Raw genomic sequence first — 12,766 nt, 5'->3', positions numbered from 1 at the left:
TGTGTATAATCTGAACAAATTCTCAGTTATTCGAAAAGCACCAAACATATCTTTGGAAATGTCGTTTCCTTGAAAATCCTGCCTTACTCTACCATTTTAAAATCAATTGCTTTACTCAAGTGTGTGTGTGTGTGTGTGTGTGTGTGTTAGATAGGTGGATAGATTATTTCTTTATCCATAACCAATTACAAGTTACTCAACTCAATTTCAACCAAAATATGAAGTTTGTGTTGGTATTAAATTTAGATCATAAGATTTTAATCAATCTGATTTGCTTTTATAGCACATATTATACCAGAGGAAATTGTCTTAGTTTAATCGAGTGTGTGCTTAGTGGTTGTGCTGTTTCGGTAAAAATAGCTAGCAAACAGTACCACATGAGCAGCATGCATGGCTTATTTTATTCCTCCTCTATTTGCCCAAACTCCTTTTCCCCTATTCAGCATCTCATATAAATAATATTTAGTCCAACCTTTGTGCAGCACACATGCATTCTCTCATCTACCTAGGACAATGAAATACAGTTTAATTTCTATCAGTAATCGTGTGATTCACGTTTAAGCTTGCCATTAATATGAAATCCGCCAGGTGACGTCATTAACAGGTGCCTCGCGGGGCCAGGTTGCTCATGACTGATGCTAGTGTGTGACCGCGCTCAGTTTGAGGTCATTGAAAATTCCCAAAGATAAGATTACTTTTTAGTCCAGTTTTAAACTCGTTATAGTAAAACGAGGCAGAGAGTGTTTAATGGGATTATTACTAGTTACAGTTAAACCAACCTAAATTGTTTAAAATGAGACTGGGAGAAAGTGAAGGGCGTGCGCTCCGCGTCGCTGTAAATCAGCTCATGCGCATGCGCAGTCCGCGTTAGCTAATGCTGTAGAGAAAACAACGGTAGCTGCTGCTAGGAGCTAACCAGAGAGAAGAGGCACGGAGGTAGACCTACATCTTTCAGGTCCTCTGCTTTACCAACATTTAATTGCTTCCCGTTTGCCTGGCTCCTGCGGATACGAATTCGGTGGTGACACTGTAGGGTAAGTGTCTTTCGTGTAATTGTATGTAGGGTTGTACTTGAAGGAAGCGAGAGAAAAAAATGCACCTCCTTTTTTTTGCAGTGTCTCAAAATGGCGGACGGGCCGTTAGAGAAATAGTTCAGAGTCTTCTTTTGGTTTGCCAGATTTCATTGCTCTATTAAAATGACCAGAGGACACTTTGAAATTGTTTACTTTAATCATGTGTTTGTAATTTTGCCGTGTGTGTGTGTGTGTGTGTGTGCGCGCGCGCGCGCGCGCTTAGTGTTAGTGATGTTTTCGGTAGCATAGCTAGCAGGTTAGCCACCGGTGAATCAACACGTCATTTCAGCAATGATAGGCTGCGCGAGCTTTCTAGCGCGAGGCGGCGGCGGCTATCAACAGTTTGCTAACGTCGCTAAGGACGGAGGACACGCCGCTGAAATGTTATGTTCAAGCTGAGTAAACAAGTTCGGCCTCTGGGAATATAACGCCAACCGGCAGATTTGAGACAGTAAAATTGTAGGCGAAATGTTGAGCCGGTTTGCCGGGAGGTGCAACAAGCTGACTGTTAAACGTTAGAGCGGGTGAGTTAGCTGTTTCTGCCCACAGCTGCACGCTTCTCATCTGGGTCGCTTATTTATTCTTTAATAAACTAACATTCTGCTGCTCTTTACATAAACGGCTCCTTTATTAAATGTCACCATCACCTTTACGCTAACGTTAATACAGGCCTAACTAGTGAAGCGATTTGAAAAGTAATCACTGCAAGCTTGGTAGATGAGCTCAGCTAACTAACCCCGGGTTTGTGTGTTAATACAATTACAAACATAATAAAATATAACCCTGATAACCCATGTATTTTAAGCTAAGACTTTTTTAAACGAGTGTAAGACAGTTAATTGGTTTTTATTTTTTAAAGCACATAAACATTTTAATTGCATGAAATGTCAGACGGTTTGTTTTACTCATCAGAGATGTTGACAGATTGTCTCTGCAGGAACAGGTGAGCACTTGATTTCAGGTGTGTTGAATTGTATATCAGTTGAACATTATTAGGCCATGATGGGTGGCTGAAACATCCCAGGCTGGGTGGAGCTTCAGTGAATACTGCCTTGTGAACAGTTCAGAGCCAGCATTCAGACAAATGAGTTGAAAGGACATGGTGTGTGTGTGTGTGTGTGTGTGTGTGTGTGTGTGTAACGGTACTTTCTCAGAAATAAAGGTACTGTCCTCGTGGGGTGGTACCATCTTGTACCTTTAGTGTATATCTTTTACCTGTGTAGGTGCTTATGGTGTACCTTTTTAAATTCATCTTATGAAAAAAATCTTTCTTGATGGTACCACTGTGTAGTGTAGTTTGCTAGCTGTATTTCTGAGAATGTACCTGAATTGGCTCGTTTTGCATGTATTAGTTTGTTTTTTTTGTTGCCAAAAATGCTTTTGAGCACAGTAATTTTCTGATGCTTTAACTGACTTGTTATACTGTTATTTATGGTCTCCTGCACCACTCAGAAGAGCTTCCAGTCAGCAACCTTTTTTGGCAGAAAATACCGTTTCATAACGGCGGTTCCGTCAAGCCAGACGGCTGATTAAAGTAGTAATGGATAATTGCCACTGGACTCCACCACTGCTCTGTGGTTCCGCTCTACACAGACAGTTGCTAAGAAACCATGCAAAGTCTTTGCATGAAATAAGGCACGAGGAGATTGTGTTTTAGTGGGATTCCAAGAGGTACTACGTTATGAGCCAAGTAAAGCAGGTTGACGGTAAGGCGGTGTAACTTCAGTGTGTAGATTAAGTTGCACTGCTGTTCGAAACATTTGGAATATGTTGCAAAACCTGATATACACAGTGCAGCCAAAAGTTTGTGGACACCAGGCGTCACACCCACCTTTGCTTTCTGAACATCCAGTTCCAGATTTATTCCCCCTCTGATGTCGTTATATTATCCTCCATTCATCTGGGAAGGCTTTCCACTAGGTTTTGAAGCGTGGCTCTGGGAACTTTGCCCGTTCAACCGCAAGCACGTTAGTGAGGTCAGGAGATGGAGGCCAGGGATGCAGTCGGCGTTTCTGTTCATCCCAAAGATATTCAGTGGGGTTGAGGTCAGGGTTCTGTATAGGCCTCTCAAGTTCTTCCACTCCATCCTTGGCAGACTGTGTCTTCATGGACGTTGCTTTGTGCACAGGGGCATTGTCATGCTGGAACAAGTTTGGGCCTCTTAGTTCCAGTGAAGGGAAATTGTAATGTTACCGTACACCAAGACATCCTGTACAATTGTGCGCTTCCAACTTCGTAACAGTTTGGGGAAGAACCGCATATGGATGTGATGGTCAGATGTCCACATATTTTTAGCTGAAGAGTGTATGTTGGGGTGATTTTTCTGTGAAGGATTTCTATGCCTGTTTGGTTAAGCTTTGTTTACCTTTTTTCGTCACCATCTTTCCAGGTGCATCTTTAGCCCTACACACACCTCAGTCGTGTTTTTTTTTTGTTTGTTTGTTTGTTTTTGGTTTGTTTGTGCGCAGAATGGAACTAAACCAAATCAAATAACAAATAAATCAAAAATATCAGTCTTTGTTCTGACTAATAGGTGCCCTAAAATGACCGCGATCCTGTTATCTTCTGTTTTTGTTGTGTGTAGGACTGTTGATAACATTCAGTAGGAAATGGTATTCCATGGATTGATGTTTCATGGAGGCTCCACTTACAGTGAGACAGAAGGAGAGACTGAGGGAGCACACTGCCTTCTCGTTCACTTTCACAACATGGCTTCCTGCTCTCACTGTTTAGTTGGCTCAGTTTTTTTTTTTTTTTTTTAAAGAAGACCTTTTGCTTTTTTCCTAGGGAAAATTGGTGGTATTCTAAATATCAGCAGCATTGCTGTGCTATTTTAGGGATAATCTATTGTGTAGGAAAATCTCTTTTGATCAGTTTTGCATGGTGTATATTGAGCAAGGTTGTTTTCTCTGAGTCATGCTCAGAGAAGTAGTGCTCAGAAAGGTGCATGAGCTATCCGGTTCTGTTAAAACTGTACTCTTAATGAGTGAACTGAAAGTACTGTTGACTTAACAGTCAGAATACTGTAGTCTTTCTTTTTCAATACCTAGCTTATCATTTACAGAACATGTGCTTTTCTTGCTTTCTTTTACGTGCTTATTGTGTAGGCTGTGTGCTGCATTTAAATAAAAATATAGGATTCTTACAGTATTCCCAGGGGATTAATGAATATATGAACAGGGTGGGGGTCTAACAAGATTTTATTATTGCTTTGGGCATAAAAGCTTCCTTGTTTACCACATGCTGTGATTTTCGTGTGAGTATGTACCTTCTGCTTGGATTTTTAGGTTCTCATTGAGATTAAGATGTTTTGTGTGTTAGTAAATTTAACCCTTAAAGGCCTAGAACAAATTTTGGGGCACCTGGCTCTCCTGCATTTTAATTATTATTAAAAAAAAAAACAAACCCAAACCTATTCTAGCTGTCAGCATCAAGTGCCATACCATTTTAAATCTAGTCCCAATTTTACATTTGTTTTGTCTGAGAATGGATGAATTTACCACAATTTTAAGAAAAACGCCAGCAATGATTTGGTGGGGTGTTTGTTTGTTTTTAATACTGTGGAATCAAGCAGAGCCTCCTGAAGTTTGGATTTTCTTTTCTTTAGAAAGTTATACTTGGATGTTTTAGGCTTCCAAATGAATTTTTTTTCTACATCTAACATTCCCTAAGCAAGTTATAGCCATTTATTACAATACTCTTCTAGTGTTCAGTGAAAAACAGGTGTATTTTATTTACTGAAGATGTAGACATGCCCAAGAAAGTTCATGGAGTAAAGTAAATAGATTATTATATAATAATAACACTGAAGCAAGTGCTTTTTTTTTTTCAGAGAAATATATCATTGAACAAATGCAGCAACAGTGTAACAAATAGTGAAAACTGTCTTGTGCAACAAAAATAAAGTGCAAATGATTTTCACAAATTATATAAGAAGTATTTACATAATATAACAACCAAACTGGATTCAGTAAGGACAGTCTTTTTTTGTTGTTGTTGTTGCCATGTCTGCTGCCCTCCATCTCTCAAATGAGGAACTTTCAAAGAAACAAGTGAATTGGTGGTTCAAAAGACCAAAGCCTATGTTGATTGGTGGAGTAGATGACCGTTTGAAACAGGGCATGGTGGGTGGGACTATGCATCAACAACCATTCCTGTTTGGCTGAGAGGAACAAACTGCATGGGTTTCCTTGATGAATCAGTGCTGCAGAACGTGATGACGTACCACGTTCACTACGGAGCGTCTGAATGTCCAACTGAGATGAATGTGACTCCGCTGAAGAGCTGAGAAGCTCCACTTTATGGTGCTTTGTAAAGCATAAAGGTTAGATTAGCGATTCAAACGTTATTAAACATTTTAGGACAATTAGTTATTTTTAGCCGTGGGTGGTGGTCTTGGTCTTTACGGATTAAGAAACCTGTTTGCTGCTGTTAAGCAGGACGGGGCGTTGGGTTGCTGAAGTAGGTTGATGCTTGAATCTGGGTCGCCGGACCACTTTTCAAACGGGCAGCAGGACTCCATAACAAAATACTCAGCATGGCAGTCTGAGTGCAGAGAGAAAATGTATATGAGGGAGAGATGAACAGATGGCACATTTGATAACACGTTTTTTATTTACCTAGTAAATATCTAGGGATTTGGGTTGGACCACTCTTTTCATTGCATGCTTGACTTCTGTAAGGTGTTTCTGGCTTGGTCTGACGTTGTCTCACCTTCCTGTGTGTTGCTTTCGTTATGCAGATGCAGTGACGCTCTGACTGGTGGATGTTCACAGACTGTCTTTGCACAGCGTTCACTGGAGCCGGTCTGTCAGGAGAAGAAGACAGCGTGAGCAGCGTACGTCCCTGTGAGCCGGAGTCTGTGTTCGATCGGTGATCTCCTGCCAAGGAGACAGCAGCTGCTGCACACCTTTCACCTGAACCCCCCTCCCTCCCCACTGCCAACATGGTGCTGTCACAGAGACAACGGGATGAACTGTAAGTCCACAAGCTTTCATGCTCTGCCTTCTTATGCACATATTCTTATTTGTTCAGTGGAACCTAAGACATGTGCGTTTGTGGAAATGGTCTTTTTCAGCTGTAACTGTCCACTCAGCACAGTGCATCAGCCCATATTACACTGTACTGGTGAAAATGTATTACACCATTATATAATTGCTTGAGTTCCTGCCTGCCTAGTCTTGCCTGTTTATTCTCTCCATTAAGCATTTCACCATGACCCTGTGACAAGTTAAAACCCTGACGGTTAAAAAAGATCATTGCTTACTGTGCTCAGTCTGGTCAAGAGAAATAAATAAGTGACTGTAGGAAGACTGCTGTCCACATTAATCCAAACATACAGTGAGGGGAAAAAAGTATTTGATCCCCTGCTGATTTTGTACGTTTGCCCACTGACAAAGAAATGATCAGTCTATAATTTTAATGGTAGATTTATTTGAACAGTGAGAGACAGAATAACAACAAAAAAATCCAGAAAAACGCATGTCAAAAATGTTATAAATTGATTTGCATTTTAATAAGGGAAATATGTATTTGACCCCTCTGCAAAACATGACTTAGTACTTGGTGGCAAAACCCTTGTTGGCAATCACAGAGGTCAGACGTTTCTTTTAGTTGGCCACCAGGTGTGCACACATCTCAGGAGGGATTTTGTCCCACTCCTCTTTGCAGATCTTCTCCAAGTCATTAAGGTTTTGAGGCTGACGTTTGGCACCTCGAACCTTCAGCTCCCAACACAGATTTTCTATGGGATTAAGGTCTGGAGACTGGCTAGGCCACTCCAGGACCTTAATGTGCTTCTTCTTGAGCCACTCCTTTGTTGCCTTGGCTGTGTGTTTTGGGTCATTGTCATGCTGGAATACCCATCCACGACCCATTTTCAATGCCCTGGCTGAGGGAAGGAGGTTCTCACCCAAGATTTGACGGTACATGGCCCCGTCCATCGTCCCTTTGATGCGGTGAAGTTGTCCTGTCCCCTTAGCAGAAAAACACCCCCAAATCATAATGTTTCCACCTCCATGTTTGACGGTGGGGATGGTGTTCTTGGGGTCATGGGCAGCATTCCTCCTCTTCCAAACACAGCGAGTTGAGTTGATGCCAAAGAGCTCCATTTTGGTCTCATCTGACCACAACACTTTCACCCAGTTGTCCTCTGAATCATTCAGATGTTCATTGGCAAACTTCAGACGGGCATGTATATGTGCTTTCTTGAGCAGGGGGACCTTGCAGGCACGGCAGGATTTCAGACCTTCATGGCGTAGTGTGTTACCAATTGTTTTCTTGGTGACTATGGTCCCAGCTGCCTTGAGATCATTGACAAGATCCTCCTGTGTAGTTCTGGGCTGATTCCTCACTGTTCTCATGATCATTGCAACTCCACGGGGTGAGATCTTGCATTGAGCCCCAGGCCGAGGGAGATTGACAGTTCTTTTGTGTTTCTTCCATTTGCGAATAATCGCACCAACTGTTGTCACCTTCTCACCAAGCTGCTTGGCAATGGTCTTGTAGCCCATTCCAGACTTATGTAGGTCTACAATCTTGTCCCTGACATCCTTGGAGAGCTCTTTGGTCTTGGCCATGGTGGAGAGTTTGGAATCTGATTGATTGCGTCTGTGGACAGGTGTCTTTTATACAGGTAACAAGCTGAGATTAGGAGCACTCCCTTTAAGAGTGTGCTCCTAATCTCAGCTCGTTACCTGTATAAAAGACACCTGGGAGCCAGAAATCTTTCTGATTGAGAGGGGGTCAAATACTTATTTCCCTCATTAAAATGCAAATCAATTTATAACATTTTTGACATGCGTTTTTCTGGATTTCCTTGTTGTTATTCTGTCTCTCACTGTTCAAATAAACCTACCATTAAAATTATAGACTGATCATTTCTTTGTCAGTGGGCAAACGTACAAAATCAGCAGGGGATCAAATACTTCTTTCCCTCACTGTAATGTAATTAAGCGTGAGAGTGTGTTTCATTTTAGAAAGAAGACGTTTAATCAACGCCTTGGTAGCCACTTCTATAGCTTATCATCTGTGCCATATACAGTACTGTGTAAAGTTTTAGACACCCTATTTTAATTTTTAGTTTAAACTTTATCGATTTTTTTAATTTTATTTTATTCCCCCCCTTATCAAGTCAGTACAAAACATTTTAGTTTCCCAAGCATTAGTTTTCTTGCACAAAATTAAGTTACAGAAAGAAAGCAGCATATTAAGTAAGAGACCAATTTTCAGACAAAAAAAACAATGAAGGCTGCTGAGTTTTGCTGCAAAAATAAGAAGCAACTGCGACAGTCAAAGTCTCCAGAAGAACCGTGTCTGCTTCTGCAAGACGCTCAATAAAACTTAGAGCTCCTTTCCTTATAAAACTACACACATGATTGTTGGTGTCAGACTGGGCTGGTTTGAGTATTTCTATAACTGTTGATCTCCTGGGACAGTCTCTAGTGTTTACTCAGAACAGAATAGTGCAATAAAGAAAAAACATCCAGTGTGTGGCAGTGCTGTGGACAGAAATGCCTTGTTGATGAGAGATGTCAACAGAAAAAGGCCAGACTGGTTTGAGCTGACAGAAAAGCTACGGTCACTCGGATAACCATCCGGTACAATTGTGCATTCTGAGATGCTTTTCTGCTCACTACAACATGGCCAATCTTGAGGTGGATGAAAACCAGGAGACCCTGTTGTGCTCTTTTTCTGTCAGCCAAGAACAGAAAGCGGCAGTGGGTACAGGCTCACCCATACAGGACAGTTGAAGACTGGAAAAATGTAGCCTGGTCTGATGAATGTCAGTTTCTGCTGAGGCACATAGATGGTAGGGTCAGAATTTGGCACCAACAGCATGAATCCATGGACCCAACATACCTTGTGTTAACAGTCCAGGCTGGTGGAGGTGATGTAATGGTGTGAAAAATGTTTTCTTGACACACTTTGGGCCCGTTAATATCAATCATTGCTTGAATGCTGCAGCCTATTTGAATATTGTTGCTGACCATGTGCTACCATTCATGGCCACAATTTACTCATCTTCTAATGGCTAATTCCAGCATGATGATGCACCATGTCACAAAGCAAAAGTCTTCGTGACATGATAGTTGTGTCAACATGGACCAACATCTTGTGGAATCCATGCCATGAAGAATTGAGACCGTTTTGAGAGTAGGCAGAGAGGAGACCCAAGCCAGTATTGGTACAGTGTTCCTGTTAAAGTGCTCTGTGAGTGTACGGGGGGGGAATGAGAAAGAAAAGCAACGTCAATATCGTGATGCAGAGTGAGTTAGTTAGATAATCAGTACATCGGACATGCAGTAAAAATTTTTGCTGTGCATTAAAGTTTAGTATTTCTCTACGTTATGGCTGTGAAACACACAAAAGCATCCATCTCCAGTGATAAGGAAGATGTCCTTGGACTGGAAAATAATAGTTGATTATGATAAGTGCATGTTTCCTCTCTCCTAGTGTTACTCTGTTTGTTCAGTGGCTTTGTTAGTGTTTCTATATAACTGAAGCTGGGTTTGAATGGAAACAGCCAAAGCTAATAAAAATGTTTCATGTTGAATGCAAATATCTAAATGGACCTGTGGGGTAGACTTCCTAATGTGGAAAATTGTCACTTAGAGGTAATATTGCACATGATTTTCACCTTATCAGGCAAGTGTAACACAGTCTGTGACTCTAGTCAGAGTTTAACAGTTAACATGAAGGATTTTGAATGCCCGTGAGAGACCTAGGAAGCACATTTGACACACTACAGTGTGTGTGGGATGAAAAAAGGGAATGACTAGCTGAAAGTCTTCTTCAATAGTCTGTTCGTTCTTTAGTCGTCTTGTTTTTGTTTTAGGTCATATAGGCTTTTCAGTAGTTAGTGTCAGTCTGTCACCTTCTGAATAAATGGCACTATAGACCATGCAGAAACATCTTTCTGACCCTTTAGAAATGTCTTGGGTAGTCACTGTAGATGGTTTGGTCCAGTTATTTGAATTGGTGTATTTTCAAAGTAGGGTGCAAAACTATCATATCCATTTCAAGATTTGAAGAGTGCACACTTTTCAAATAAGTAAGGCCCTCCCCCCCCAATTTTAAATAGCTTTTTAAAATTCTTTGATTTTAGACTTTCCTATGGCTGGACTGTAACTGTATCAGTGTTTCCCTAAGCAGAAGTGTTTCTCATGTTTTATGATTGCATAATCTCTTGCTTTAACATCTTGAAGGTTAAATATAGTTAGTCATAATGAAACCATTCACGCAAACTGATTACTATTGGTGTGTGTGTGCTTTTATTCACAACCCTGATTTTTGCAGACGCTATTGTTTGATTTTTATCTGTTTCACCTTTACTCAGTAGTGTCTTTATTCTTTTTAAAAGGGCTCTTTATATTGCTTGGCAGGAGGTTTCTTTGTGTAAATCACAATAGTGCTTCATATGCAGTAGCTGGCAGCAGTGTGTGTGTGTGTGTGTGTGTGTGTGTGTGTGTGTGTGTGTGTGTGTGTGTGTGTGTGTGTGTGTGTGTGTGTGTGTGTGTGTGTGTGTGTGTGTGTGTGTGTGTGTGTGTGTGTGTGTGTGTGTGTGTGTGTGTGTGTGTGTGTGTGGCTGCTGTGAACTGGATGTAGGTTGCAGGTGTGTGCCTGCCTGGACTCCAGAGACTGGCACATGTGCTTGTGTGAGAGGCTGTGGGTTCCAGCTCCTGATGGGTTGTGGATGAAGCCTCGCCAGCCTGTCAGCGGGGTGCCCACCATCAGTATGGATTTTAATCTGCACACTGTCAGATGAATGAGCTTTAGGCCCTTCTGTTACTTGTGGGGGCTTCACCACTCGAGCTGGAGTACTGCCTCATGTTTGCTCAAAATCAGGCCTGGGGTATTTTAAACATGCTCTCTATTAGCATATAATGGATTAGTATCATAATACTCAAAATTTGCTAATTGATTTTCTTTGACCTGTTAGTGTGTGTGTGTGTGGGGGGGGGGGGGGGGGGGAGGAATCCATGTTATGGACATGAATGAGAAGGCAGTGTGCTCCCTCAGTCTTTCTGTCTCATTATAAGGGGAGCCTCCATTAAAACATTGGCCCATGGAATAACATTTCCTGCTGAATGTTATCAACAGTCCTACACAGAACAAAAGCAGAAGTCATTTCTTACAACTCGTTTTGACCACCTTCAGACATTTGTGAGTAAAATGGAAGTTCCTATAAATTAATTATATAAACATTTACACTGTCACACCATCCAGATCTGACTGAGGGAATTTTAATGTGTAATCCAAATCTTCATTTTTAGATGAGGGTGTAAATCCATCTGCTGCCATGTGCTGCTGTTTGTGTGTGAAGGCGTTTGTGTGTGCGCCCACCACTGGCTCATATCCTTATTCAAATGACTGTAAACAAAGCAAAGCCCCTCGGTCCCTGCTTTTCTGGACTGTGCTACTTAAGAGGTGTGGCCTATGCGGAGCTCCACAAATCTCGTTACCAAGTGTGTGTGTTTGACAGCTGGCTAAGCGGTCACATGCTGTGCATGCACACGTCCAGCTTTAAGTACCCTCCATCAGTTCTCATTCAAGGACCAGCAGCACTTTACTGCCTGTACAAAACAATATTGAGCATTTGGAATTAACCTATATTTATATCTCCACTGAAAATCACATCTGAGTTTGTTATATCTTGTATTGCTTTTTCGTTTCTTCTGTTTATTAGAGATGAATGCAGTTTTCGGTAGATTCAACTTACTTCACATTATTGACTGGCTTTTTGGATGCACAGAATTTTCTCAGAACATACTGGCATTTCTACTAATAGGGAATAGAGCTTTTTATTTCTCTTGTTGAATCTACCTGTCTGACAGGTAACTATAAATGGACTACTACCCCACACAAGAAACCTGCTTGTCCTGGGCAACCGGGCTACTGATATGTTCACTGCTGCCTTTTATTTTAAAATACAGTTATAAAATAAAAGTTTTCAAAATCAGTTTGGCCTGCTTCTAAACATTCTGATTAACCCCAAACCAATCTCCCCACCACAACCACCTTTTTGCACATGCTGTCAGAGGAAAAGTGTTTACCACTAACATCATATCATATACCTGTCCTCTTACACCACTATTACACTATTAAGCTGAAACATTGAGCTTGTTTTGTTCAGAGAATGTAAGTGACAAAATGTTTGTTTTGCAAGTAATTATCTTGCGTTATTTTTTTAATGTTATCGTAACCTAAACGTATTGCAAAATAACATCTTTTATTTAGAGAAAATGGTCACGACTGTCACTAGAGAATGATTGAAATTCCCTTGCTTAGTAAGATGACAATGTTTGTGTCTGTTTATTCAGTGGAACAACCGCTTCAATGCATCCGAATTGTTTCACTGATCTTTTAAATGAAGGCGATTCTTCTGCGTTTCTCTGAGTGCTTGTTCGTGTGCGAGGGTCCTGGATAAAGGCAATAGAGTATGATGGTGATGTAAGGTGCTTTATGGAGTGTTGGAGTGTTGATTCAGGTCAAAGCTGCAAGGAAGAACACAATCTCTCCTCCTGTTTACGCACGCCGCTGTCTTCTGATGCTGCACGCTAGTCTGTGACAGCCGCAGCTTAATATCAAAGCGTTATTCATTTTCCTGAGGCAGTCTCATAAAGAGATTCCCACAGAAGCTGAGAACAAACCGGTCTGTACAGAACAGTTTACTGAAGATGGATGGATGCAGT

At 41.3% G+C, this 12,766-nt stretch overlaps 1 protein-coding gene across 1 annotated transcript in view; it reads left to right on the top strand.

Moving 5' to 3' along the window:
- The first annotated feature begins 863 nt into the window (after positions 1 to 863).
- Positions 864 to 12,766, top strand: part of pafah1b1a (platelet-activating factor acetylhydrolase 1b, regulatory subunit 1a) — a 28,110-nt gene continuing 16,207 nt past the window's right edge. The window contains exons 1-2 of the mRNA XM_053647519.1: positions 864 to 1,034; positions 5,815 to 6,050. Of these exons, the coding sequence (XP_053503494.1) occupies positions 6,019 to 6,050 (32 nt within the window). The 5' untranslated portion in view covers positions 864 to 1,034; positions 5,815 to 6,018. The remainder of the gene's footprint in view (positions 1,035 to 5,814; positions 6,051 to 12,766) is intronic.

This window comes from Ictalurus furcatus, chromosome 17 (genome assembly GCF_023375685.1).
Source record: "Ictalurus furcatus strain D&B chromosome 17, Billie_1.0, whole genome shotgun sequence".
In the NCBI taxonomy this organism is placed as follows: domain Eukaryota; kingdom Metazoa; phylum Chordata; class Actinopteri; order Siluriformes; family Ictaluridae; genus Ictalurus; species Ictalurus furcatus.
This window is presented reverse-complemented; position numbering and strand designations above follow the sequence as displayed.